At 40.0% G+C, this 13,244-nt stretch overlaps 1 protein-coding gene across 1 annotated transcript; it reads right to left on the bottom strand.

Annotated features, from left to right (window-relative positions):
• Window positions 1–3,865: 3,865 nt before the first annotated feature.
• On the bottom strand, window positions 3,866–12,967 carry MXI1 (MAX interactor 1, dimerization protein). The gene is made up of 6 exons (XM_053450304.1): window positions 12,888–12,967; window positions 11,407–11,527; window positions 9,046–9,075; window positions 5,188–5,302; window positions 4,710–4,881; window positions 3,866–4,540 (listed from the first exon to the last, which is right to left on the bottom strand). The coding sequence occupies exons 1-6, from the start codon at window positions 12,958–12,960 to the stop codon at window positions 4,377–4,379; spliced, it is 675 nt and encodes a 224-aa protein (XP_053306279.1). The 5' UTR covers window positions 12,961–12,967; the 3' UTR covers window positions 3,866–4,376.
• Window positions 12,968–13,244: the final 277 nt, after the last annotated feature.

Below are 13,244 nucleotides of genomic sequence, written 5' to 3'. Positions count from 1 at the left end.
TTTTTGTATAACAATTGTGAATTTCTGTTTTGTATGTAACTTTTTAAGAAATAAACTTATTTTAAAAAGCGACGAGCTGTGTTGGCACGTGTGGACGGTAAATAGACTGGAACTTGGTCCGTATTCTTGACACCAAGACAAACGGCAGATGTGGGTGTTCGAGGAAAGATTTTAGAAACTTTTAAATTATTTCAGAAATTAGTATTAAAATATTTTATTTATACAACGCCAACAATTCCCGCAGCGGTTCTTGCGGTCCATACATTCAAAGGGTCTGACAAAACCAGAACCGACAGTAGGCTTGGCTCGCAAGCTTACAATCTAGGTGGAGTAGCGTATAGAGAAAGAGGGAGAGAGTGTGCCGTGGATGTGGGGGTAGCAGATATAAGTTAAGTTTATTTCTATATATATATATAATTTATATATATATATATATATATATATATATATATATATAATAACCGTACTTTTTGTGAATTCAAACACTGTGTTAGAAGGGCTGCTCCCCCCCCTTCTCCTTTGCTATTTCTTTGGCAGCGTTGAATGAGTCTCGTGTTCTGTTGCTGCCAAAAAAAAAGCACATGACTGCAGAATAATGGGCACTTTGCGGGGTAATTATGCTTAAGACCTGTTTGTTAAGTTACTCTTAGCTGCTCTGACCTGGCAATTGTTTGCAGATCCAGGATCCATGGACATTAAATCATTTTCAGCGTGTCCGAGTTCTGCAATAAACACCTCTTCTTTAAAGTTATATTTCTATATACGTTACATTTATAAAGCGACCGGAGATTCCGGGGCGCCAAATAGACGTCGGAGCTGCAAATAGTAATTGCATAGAGGGTGCATCTCGTGTTGCAGTTACCTGTTCTGTCCTAAAAGGTGACGCCATCAAATGTAACATTTTTATTTTAAGAAAAGGCGTCTAAAACACGAAAGGTGTATTTTAACCCCGGGTTTTTTTTTTTTACATTTTTTTTTTATTTTCAGCACCGCAGAGAATTAGCAGAAACCTCTGAGCCCAAAATAACCCAAAGTACGGCGTTAAGCTAAGGATTTGCGCTAATCTCATAAGAATTTGTGACGCAAGAGGAAATAGCTGCGTGCTGCTAAATGGTTATGCAATATTGCTGGTTTTAACCCAAATGTGGTGTCCTTGACTCACCCCGCAGGTTCCACCGCCGTGCATCCGCAGGAATCGGAAAGACAAGTAAGAGTCCGTATTGTGATCTCACGCATGTAATGCTTTGAGGATCTCTTACATGTTAGGTGTGCTAGTGATATCACAATTACATCACTGAGCTCACTGTATTGGTTATTTTTATATTTCTTTTTTTATTAATATTTCATGGGGAAAACTTTTTTCTACTTTTACAATTTGTGTGAAGAGGAAGAAATGTTTCTTTACTCTGATCGCAGTATGTGCGATCATCCAGCAGGTGGCGCAATTGGAGATCCCCGCAGGGTCTAGACAGACTGACGGGAGCGAACAGGAAGCGGCTTACAACTTCCTGCTTGGAATATGATGGAGCTATAGAACACTTATGGCTCACTTTGTATGAACACGGATCACGCTTTACGTAATCTGGCAATTTTTGTGCGGTTGCCGTCACAGCCAGCTCACCCATTGGTGGGGAACAAAACATGTAAAAACCCTGTATTGGCGCAGTTTCCTTTAATTTAAATAAATATTTGTAAAAGGAAAACATGAAAATTCCAAAAGCGAAAGAAAAACAACAATTAAAATGTTAACTGAATGGAACGTTGCTATTTTTTTCTGTGGGAAAAGAAACTTTGCCTTAAGGAATGAAAATTAAATTATTTTGATCCTCCAAAACTGGACAGATTATTCACGCCGTTAGGAGGGAGGGGATGCAAAAAAAAAAAAGCACCCACGGGTTTCTCATGTAGCTGATGTGCTCTGATCCAGTAGCCAATTTAGCTGTGGGGAGCAACTCCCATCATGCTCAACCAGCAACTGTTATTTTATCAAGTAATTAGGGATTATTTGGAATCAATTAAACTAATAAGCCGTATAGCAAGGCAGTCAGTATAACAAGGTCTGTAAGTGATGCTGCAGCTGCCTTTATTCCCGGGTCGGTAAATAGCGTTTGTTTATTTGTTGGTTCTGTACATGAAATAATACAGATAAACAGATTAACATAACAAAAAAGTATTTACATTATATATTATATATATATATATATATATATATATATATATATATATATATATATATATATAACACTTTTTTTCCTATATGTATAATTTTATATATTATATATATATATATATAACACAAAGTACAATAAACATAGTATATATTAAAAATAATAAAATCTAAATTTATTGCCAAATTAATCAGAGGATCTACTTTAGCAACTATTTTGCATTCTCCAAAGGACGATTTAATTCACAGAGCTTTACTAAGGGGTGAGAAGGAAGGTCACTTATAGCATCTCTGTTGAGGCTTGTATTTCCTAACATCTATTTTCACATTTTTTTATTATTATTATTACTACATTTTATATATATATATATATATATATATATATATATATATATATATATATATATATATATATATATATATATATATATATATATATATATATATATATAAGGCACAAGCAGATTCTACAGCGAAAATACAAAATGAACAATAAAATTAAAATTTTAACTTTTCCCAAAAAAAAACAAAAAAAAATTATATTGTGAAACAAAACCCCCCCAAAAAACCAATAAAAACACGGTATACGTAGTTTTGATAAAATGTATTTAATGATTTGTAAAGCTGTATAGGGGACAGGTCCACCTTAACAATGAACACAATACACACCCTATACATTCAAACTGAAATCACACCGCGATGTCACACAACTTACAAAGTTGAACGTTTCATAGTTTGACCGTGCCGCGTACAGACAGCATACAGACATATACGTACACATGCGCGCTCATACATTGCCTGCCAAAATATTTCCAAAAGCAGGATCAGTTTTCAAATTTCACCAGAATTTTAAAATTTCTGTATTAATTAAAAAGGTTTTTTTTTTCTCCTGATTTCCAGGATTGCTGACATTACTATACTTTCTCCTCCACAAACAAGTGTATTAAAATTTAGGGGTGAGGCCAGTGATACTGGTGAACCTACCTAAAAAAAAGTGAGCGTTGCGTGCAGAAAAGCATTGCGGGGGGGGGTAGAAATCATATAAGTTAAAATAATTAAATTAATATATTATTTCCTACAGAAAACTTTATTTTTTTTTACTAATATAGGAAAAAGAGAAATAAGGGATAGTTAAATTAGAAGTAAAAAAAAAAAAAGTCGGGCGTCTGACGCGTATTTTTTAACTTAATAAAAAGTTAATCCTATCGAAACATGTTCACAAATATAAAACATGGTGCCTTTAAAGGAATCTAGAATGTTTCAATATGAAATTCATGTTGTCTTCATCATATTTTTGTCACAAGGCTCGTTGGACCAAAAATGGTGAATTTTCTGGACATTGTACCCAACGCGTTTCTCAGCCAGAACTTCTAATAGCACCAAGTGATTTTATTGTCATGGACGCCTTCTTGATGATTTGCTTCTCATGTTCCACGAGCTCGTAATACCCTCTAACGATCTTAAGGTCGGTGCTTGGGTTTCCGGTGCTTTCCACAAGCTGTGCGATCGACCGAATGCCCTCGCTTTTGTGGGTTGGGTGGGAGAAGGTCTTTACAAGACGTTGGGTTGAAGAACGCACCTCTCAAAAGAATTTTGAGATTCAGAAGAAGTTCTACTTTGTACTGAACGTTCTTTCTACTTGGCATTGAGGAATGACCCAACGGCCCGTCCGGTAACCCAAACGGTGTATTCCCTTAACATTTTTTAGAAGAAGTAGGATTTGTGAAAGACGAGTCCAGGGTTGTGTCTGGACTCCTGCAAGGCATGCTGGTAACACTTGATTGGTGTCATCTTCATAGCAGTCTGAAAACCCAACGAGAAAGCTTCACGAGAGAAGGCAAGCACAAGCGAATGGAAGCATACGTTACCATCACGGGTTCATATCGGCGTTAAAGATCCTTACATTGTAGGGAAGTTCAAATATGATAAGGAAGCACTTGGGTCATACCAACATCTAACAACGGGGGTATCGCATGATTTTCGTGGACCAACCTATGAATTTGGACACCAAGGATTGGGAAGAGTTTTTTTTGGTCCACCAAGCAGAATGATAATTCCCAACGACGACCCAACACGGGTCATAATGACGACATTACAAGGACTAAGGTTGAACTCCAAAGCAGCTCTCGTGTTCTAGATCCAAACTGTCTACCAACAGGAAGTCCGTTTCCTCCGACTTCCTGGATTTGTAGACGGGTCAAGGATGGATCTACGCTGTGAAGGCAAGCCGTAGGCTGGAACTGGCGTAACCCTCGTCAGAGCCCAGACTCTGCAGGCTACTGTGGTCATCCAAGTCACTGATACTGGTGCTACTATTGCTGTCCACGTCCAAGTGGGAGAATTCTGTGCTTTCTACGTCCACCTCGATCTCCTCTGTAAAAAAAAGAAAATAATCAAATAAACATTTTTTATTGAGGTTCTTTTTCGGTTTTATTTAGGTTGATACTAAAGAATCAATACGATTTTGGAACAATAAGCCAATCCTAGCTTGTACCCCTACCCGTCACCACATTTACACCTTAACCCGAGAAGCGGCACGCACCTCGTTCGGAGTCCGATCTGTCGGAGGAATTGTTCGATCCGATGCTATCTGTTCGTGTCCGCTCAGACTCCGGACAGCCTTGGAGCTGCTCCAGTCTTCTCTTAAGAAACCTCTGCTCTCGCTCCAAGATCTCCAGCTGGTGTTGTCCCCGGCGAGCGGAATCTTCAAGTTTCTGCAGGACAAGAAGGGGAATTATAACCCACCACAAAAGAAAGGTCTCCCACCAGTACAGAAGTACTGTATCAACCGTATCGACGTAAGTCACTTAATAATACCTAAAAAAAAGTATTCTTATCACCATAGCAACCCGTGAACCATACCATGGGTTGCTATAATTATATAAAAAACATAATCACTATTAAAAGCGTTTTCTTTATAATTGCTGAGGGTTCCGGCACGTGCCGATGTGTGGCTGAGGATCGCGAGTTGTCCGCCGGATGGTAGGACCGACCCAACCGCGAGATAAAAGCGCTCTTACCTTGATGTGCGACTTGGCCTTGTTCAGAAGTCCTAGCGTGGTGTGCCGGGTGTTGTCGGATTCTAGGGGGATAAGGTCTTTTAAACGTTCTAAACACAACCGTAGATGAGCCCTCCTGGAAAACAGCGAGCAAATAAAACGGTTTAGGTTACACAACCCGGAAGCCTCTTCATGAATAATACATTGAAGGTGGTGTTTAATGGTTGAGCACCTAGATCCCCAGATGTATTACCTAGAACAATCAATTAAAAAGGAACGGCAAATGGTTTAAGTTACGCAATTCCGGCTACATTCGCTTTTCCTGTAGGAGTAGTTGATACTGTTACCAACTCAGAGACACTTGGGAGCAGGGAAGGGCCACACGGTTCCCGTCTAATGTTATAAGCTCCGGTATCAAAGCTCATACTGTTAGATTTTATGGTTTGCAAAACATGGAGCTCTCCAGTTCTCCGTAACTACAACTCCTTTCCCTGGATTATAGGACTGGTAGTCCAAGAACAGCTGGAGAGCCCTCAGGTTTTCTGTTCTAGGCTTTCAGCCATCACTGACTATTTGGATAAAAAGACATAGAATCCGAACGAAGCAGCTCGGAACCGCCATCCATTATTTTATCTCTTTAATGATTGTATCCAAGTAACTCTCCAGACAATGTTGAACTACAAATCCCACGATCCTTTGCCAGCCTACCTAACCATGTATCTAGATGATAACCTACTAGGGGTTCTTTGTGTGCCGCCCCCCCCCCCATGACTACAGGAACAACATTCCGGATTTACCTTAACTTTAATTTGGCAAATTGCTACATACTGTATAATCACAAGTTACACAGAACCCGCAGGCAGATCGGCCCCATCCGGCCCCCGTCTAGTCGCCCGTTTCTCCTGCTGTAAAGACTCAAACCTTAATCAGTCGTTGGTCTCGTCTTAGATTCAGGAGCCGTATGTCTATCCCATGCGTGTTTAATACCCTCACTGTATTACCCTCTACCACTTCTGCTGGGAGGCTGCTCCGTACATCTATCCATATGCCTATCCCATGTGTGTTTAAATGTTTTTTTAGTTTACGAGTCTAGCCCAGAAATGACTCTTACAAAGTGCCGATTTGTTAATCTGGGTTGCCACGCCGACTAAACGCAGCTAAAACAACCGATAAAGACATTATCTCCTCATTGCACGTAATCTGCAGACACGAACACTCCGTGACCCGGGATACCCCGTCCTGACGGCACAACGTGTTTCACATTATTTTTGGACTAACCGCATTTTTCTATTTTTACTGAGATCACAAAAAACCACAGGGGAGAAAACAAAAAAAAAAGTTCCTCCCCTCCTGACTGCTCGGGATTTGCTGCCGGGACACCGAAAATACTGAGTAATATAACCCCCCGCGCTGTATACAGTAATATAACCCCCCAGCGCTGTATCCAGTAATATACCCCCAGCGCTGTATACAGTAATATAACCCCCCAGCGCTGTATCCAGTAATATACCCCCAGCGCTGTATACAGTAATATAACCCCCAGCGCTGTATACAGTAATATACCCCCAGCGCTGTATACAGTAATATAACCCCCAGCGCTGTATACAGTAATATAACCCCCAGCACTGTATACAGTAATATAACCCCCAGCGCTGTATACAGTAATATACCCCCCAGCGCTGTATACAGTAATATAACCCCCCAGCGCTGTATACAGTAATATACCCCCCAGCGCTGTATACAGTAATATAACCCCCAGCGCTGTATACAGTAATATAACCCCCCAGCGCTGTATACAGTAATATAACCCCCCAGCGCTGTATACAGTAATATAACCCCCCAGCGCTGTATACAGTAATATAACCCCCAGCACTGTATACAGTAATATAACCCCCAGCGCTGTATACAGTAATATAACCCCCAGCGCTGTATACAGTAATATAACCCCCAGCGCTGTATACAGTAATATAACCCCCCAGCGCTGTATACAGTAATATAACCCCCAGCGCTGTATACAGTAATATAACCCCCAAGCGCTGTATACAGTAATATAACCCCCAGCGCTGTATACAGTAATATAACCCCCAGCGCTGTATACAGTAATATAACCCCCCAGCGCTGTATACAGTAATAACCCCCAGCGCTGTATACAGTAATATAACCCCCCAGCGCTGTATACAGTAATAACCCCCAGCGCTGTATACAGTAATATAACCCCCAGCGCTGTATACAGTAATATAACCCCCAGCGCTGTATACAGTAATATAACCCCCAGCGCTGTATACAGCAATATAACCCCCCAGCGCTGTATACAGTAATATTACCCCCAGCGCTGTATACAGTAATATAACCCCCAGCACTGTATACAGTAATATAACCCCCAGCACTGTATACAGTAATATAACCCCCAGCACTGTATACAGTAATATAACCCCCAGCGCTGTATACAGTAATATAACCCCCAGCGCTGTATACAGTAATATAACCCCCAGCGCTGTATACAGTAATATAACCCCCAGTGCTGTATACAGTAATATAACCCCCAGCGCTGTATACAGTAATATAACCCCCAGCGCTGTATACAGTAATATAACCCCCAGTGCTGTATAAAGTAATATAACCCCCAGTGCTGTATACAGTAATATAACCCCCCAGCGCTGTATACAGTAATATAACCCCCAGTGCTGTATACAGTAATATAACCCCCCAGTGCTGTATACAGTAATATAACCCCCAGCGCTGTATACAGTAATATACCCCCCAGCGCTGTATACAGTAATATAACCCCCCAGCGCTGTATACAGTAATATAACCCCCCAGCGCTGTATACAATAATATAACCCCCAGCACTGTATACAGTAATATAACCCCCAGCGCTGTATACAGTAATATAACCCCCCAGCGCTGTATACAGTAATATAACCCCCCGCGCTGTATACAGTAATAACCCCCAGCGCTGTATACAGTAATAACATACAGTAATGTTACAAATTGTTAATTAATTGCCGATGTGTTATAGAAACAATGGTCTATTGATGACCCTTTGAAGCACACAGCAGTGGACATTCGTCTGGAACCCAAACAGTTAATCCAATCTGCTTTTAAATGCCTGTTTTTTTTTATGTCCCCACAAAAAAGAAATGATTCTGAAGTGACATTAACCTGCTGTTATGTTATTAAGGCATTTCAACCAATCACTGCATTGAAGAACTCCCTCGATGGACCTTTAACCCCCGACCCCACTCCTAATTCACCGTCCCACACTCTGCCCCAGACCCTCACAGCTGGGGGCTGTTATTTTTGTAATAGACAATGTTAATTGTTTAAAGGTGCTGTTCCACCAAATCTGCTTAATTAAAACACAACATGGGATACAAGGCGTTAGATAAGTGGAACAGCCTCCCAGCAGAAGTGGTAGAGGGTAATACAGTGAGGGGATTAAACATGCATGGGACAGACATACGGCTCCTGAATCTAAGACGAGACCAACGACTGATGAAGGTTTGAGTCTTTACAGCAGGAGAAACGGGCGACTAGACGGGGGCCGAATGGGGGCCGATCTGCCGGCAGATTCTACGTTTTTACTGTGAAATCCCCCAAAAATAATTATTTCATCACATAAAATTCCACCTCATTAATATTTTCAGGGTGTGTTTAACAGTCACCGATAGGCTGCTGCCAAAAAAAAGGTTTGCTTAGAAAAACAAAATTCAAATTGTGTCCAGAGGATAAAATTACTTTGAAATTTTCATTAATTTCAACATTTTACAAAAAAAATACAATGTTAAAGAGGCAAACCCACGCAAATAACAGCAATTACCCAAATCTAAACAAAACTGTGCCTACAGGACCGCTCTGAGGTTTGTAAAAGTCACTTACCGATTTTTTTCCAGCTCATTGTGCGTTGATCTGAAATTACAAAAATATAAAATAAAAAACTTCAATTATTAGTTTTGCATTACAGGATATGCCTCAAAAACTTAAAAAACAAATCATACGCATAAAATCATTTTTCTTCTTTAAAGATTAATTTATTACAAAATGAAAACCAATAAAAATTAGAAATAATTTTAGAATTACATATTTAGTAAAAAAAATAAATTATATTTAGTAATAATTTTAAAATATTCAATTAATGTAATATTTTATTATTAAATTATAAATGAAATTTGTGCTTAAGGTTTCTTTTTCCAGTTAAAGACGTTAATTGGAAGTAGATGGCTGTTAACGGTTTGGGGAGGTTTTTTGTTTTTGAGAAGCTGAATTAGTGTAGTAATCACATTTTGCAGAATAAAGTTCATTTGAGGACAAGAATACTCCACGCGGGGGGGGCGGGGGATACGGAGTATGTTCTCAGCCTCCACGTGCATCACCGAAAATAACTCTTTTAACCTTCACCGCGAGACTCCTCGGGCAAGAAAGTGCCGAAATTACATAAATCAAAATAATAAAATATTTTAAAACCCCCCCAAAAAACACTAGATTTCTTCTTGTAGAAAAGCGAGATTAATTCCAAATCTCCCATCTGGAATTTAATCCCCCCCCCCATGAGTTTTCCCATTAACCCCTTAGATACCCAATATATTTAAAGAATCCGAGCCGACACCAGCGACCGATTAAGGTTTGAGTCAAACGGGCAGACCAGACGGGCCGAATGGGGCCGATCTGCCGGCAGGTTCTAGGTTTCTCTCGGTGGAAGCGCCGCGGAATGTCATCAATAGAACGATTAATGCGGGGAATTTCAGAACGGCGCAACTGTGAAAGGATTCTGGCAGATATTAAATCACTAAACAGTTGCCAAGAGAATCCCAAAGTCTCCACATGTGGGGCGCCAGCTGTATTGGGATTTAGCAAAGAGCAATTGTCCTTCATTCATCTTTTTTTTGGTCCTTGTAACCCTTTAAGTCCAAGGCTCACAGCACAGTACAGCACAGCACATCACTGTCCCATACTGCGCAAAGGTATACCGAATAACGGCTTCCCCCTGCGCCCCCGGAAAGCAAACGGTTAACACGCAAAACATGGCCGGGCCCCTGAAACCATCGGATGACGGGAAAAATAAAAAGTCCTTTAATGTCACCACCTTAAAATACCCTGAGATCTGAAACCCAAACAAGGACGGGATATCCTCTTCCTACTGCGGTGCGGACACAAAAGCTTTCGCTCTAAAAATAAAGGCCCCCGAAGTACATGCTGATTATAGAGTTCTGCCCTATATATACATACATACACACACACACACACACACACACATTATATATATACGGTCCCAATAGATTCCTACGTTGGGAAAGAAATACTCAGCAAGCAGACTAGATGCCCAAACGGGTCTTTTCTGCCGTCGAATTCTATATTTCTATGCAGAGTTAAGCGTCAGGGTTGATTTACAGCCCCCAAAAAGACATAAAACAACGAAGACAAACTCAAAATGACAGAAAGGGGTAGGCAGCGGTAACATTTTAGGGGTAAACTACATGGGTCTCATCTTAGACCCAGCAGCCAATCATCTGCAGTCTAATTTTATAAAGTATTGTTTGTTAAGCTGTTACACATTTTAAGCTTAAACAATAGTGGATTTGGGCTCTGCTACTGAAAGGGTGGTAGATAAATAGAACAGCTTCCCATCAGAAGTGGTAGAGGCTTATGTGCATGTGACCAGGCAGACTAGATGAGCCAAATGGGCCTTATCTATGGGTCTATGTTTCTATTTTGTGGTTAATGTATCAATCACACAAGTCCTTAGCTTACTGTGTTCTGGAAATTAATGAAATAGCCGGTCTTAGTCTCTAGGAAGGCACATCTGGCCAAAAGATCTTTACTGCTATGGATTCCAGACAATAGGGGCAAATGAACACCCTGAATAATGCGTTTATCCCAAGGTGAACGGGTATCACCAGTCATGTAAAAAATACATTTTACATGTTTATTCTTGAAATAAGTTTGAGATCTGCTCAGGAAGATTGCTTTTTTATCATTTATATCGGTTATTAAGCTTTCTTGGGTGCAATACCTTTCATGGCCTTTACCTTAAGGGTGGCGCTACAGTTGGTTTGCCATTGGTTTCTATGGACATCTTTAGCGATTTAAACAAGTAACAGCACTACCTACAGGCTGGGAGGGGTACTGCACCCACTGCGCTGCGATCATTGTTGAATGGCATATTTTGTAGAATGACCGACATATTCGATTCATGAATATATTTTATTTAACCCGTTTTAATAGGCTTTTAGAGTAAGGTACCTGTTGGAGTTATTTCCAAGGCTGCTGTTGCATCGTTTGGATTTTATCCTTTTGGGTTTTAGTCTCAGCAGGTCCGGGCTCTCGGGGGATGGGAATGATGAAGCGTATCCATGTTCACACTCTGAGAATAAAAAAAAAAAGTATACATACGGAATTAGTGATATCTCTGAAATCATCTGTCCGCAGAACTCTTACAGTAACCCCTTCTGCTTGAAGAAGATTCAAGATTCATACTGCCATGTCTGGAAAAACCCTTTTAAAAAAAAAAAAACTAAAAATCCGCCAATAGAAACATTAAAAATCAGACGATTATTAAAATACGTATAAAACAAACAAAGAACCCAAAACAAACCAAAATTGTTGCACAGAACTCACAAGCACATGTACACAGGGGCGGCATTCTCCGGTCACCATATACTAGCCACATATACTAGACACGCATACAGCGTCACCAAAATCAGTCCCATAAACAATCGCCCAATTAACCCCTAATGAGTATAGCCAAGATCATCAATAATACAAATTTACCAATTTAATGATAAACTTTATTTCCAGAGCATCTTGGCCCCATCAGGGCCACTGACCCCCAAATACTCCCTGGAACGCCACTGAAGAGACAGAAGGAGCCAACCCCCCCGCCCCCTCGAATTTAACATATTTCTACAAACTCAGTGCCAACCAGGAGCAAACAGCAGGAAAATGTAATTGGTTCCCATGGTAACTGCACCACATTTAGACCTCTTCCCAAGGATCGCGCTCTTTCTTTAATATGGCCCACAGGCCTTCAGATAGCGTAAAAACTTTAGTGTATTATAATAATTCCACGCCCGGATAGGTTATATTATATATATATTTAATAAGACAAGTGGTCTTATCACCATAGCAACCACTGGAACGGAATGGATGGAATGCAACTGCTTCCTGGACCATTCCGCTGGTTGCCATGGTAATTAGACCACCTTTCAAACTTTGCACCAGAAGCACTTTTCATACATAATCCCCGTTGCGTCCAAATTTATAGAAAATTAATTTACGGAAATCACAGATTTTTGATTTATTGATTTATATAGCGCCGTCACATTCCACTGCGCCGAAACCCTGTCGCTTTAAAGCGTCCCGAGAATCCCCTTATTCAGCATCAAAATATTTGTAATGAATCAATTTGAAACATATGTAACAATTTGTATTTTTTTTTAGATAGATAAACAAAAAGAAAACTAAATCAAATGGGACACTTTGTATCAATATGCTCATTGTGCTGGAGATCAAAGGGTTAATAAGAAACGCTAAGGCCACAATAGGCATTTCGCACAAAACGCAAGACACGACGGGGCGATCTGCAATCCATGCGATCAATTATTTCGCTAGCAACGTGCGGGACGAGCAAGAAGGATCCAGACGGGTCGGAAGCGAGCAGAAAAGTCAGAAAAAAAACCCCAAAATGTTACAATAAAATAAACAAGAAAATTGTTAGAAATTACCTCGGTCTCTTCTCTCCAAATACTCAGCCGCCTCTAACAGCCTCTGGATATTTAATAAATGCACGCCATCCATGATCCCTTTTTATATATTAAAAAAACCTAGTTTTTAATTAATTTAAAAACAATAAAAAAAAATATATAAAAATTTAGAGCAAAAAAAAGGAAAATAAAAAATAATTACTAAATTCTCAACAAAATGTTGACGTTTGGGGAAAAAAAAAGACTTTAAAAGGGTTCTAAGTTTGGCAGCTACAAGGGCCGTGACGGGGGTTCGAGAGCTTTTTAGGGTTGGGGGGAAAAAAGGGCAGGAAATACTAATCTAGGATTATTATAAGCATATTAGAATTGATTTTGTGG

Source organism: Spea bombifrons, chromosome 11 (genome assembly GCF_027358695.1).
Source record: "Spea bombifrons isolate aSpeBom1 chromosome 11, aSpeBom1.2.pri, whole genome shotgun sequence".
NCBI lineage: Eukaryota > Metazoa > Chordata > Amphibia > Anura > Pelobatidae > Spea > Spea bombifrons.
Note: the sequence above shows the minus strand (reverse complement) of the source record. Positions and strands in the feature narration are given on the sequence as shown.

What these genes read in the sequence shown, in the direction of transcription:
- MXI1 (XM_053450304.1), bottom strand. Translation starts at nt 12,960, where the DNA reads ATGGATGGCGTGCATTTATTAAATATCCAGAGGCTGTTAGAGGCGGCT. An exon ending in AATGAGCTGGAAAAAAATCG is followed by an intron (nt 5,303 to 9,045) that starts GTAAGTGACTTT and finishes GCTGTTTTCCAG; the next exon opens with GAGGGCTCATCTACGGTTGT. An exon ending in CAGATCGGACTCCGAACGAG is followed by an intron (nt 4,541 to 4,709) that starts GTGCGTGCCGCT and finishes TTTTTTTTACAG; the next exon opens with AGGAGATCGAGGTGGACGTA.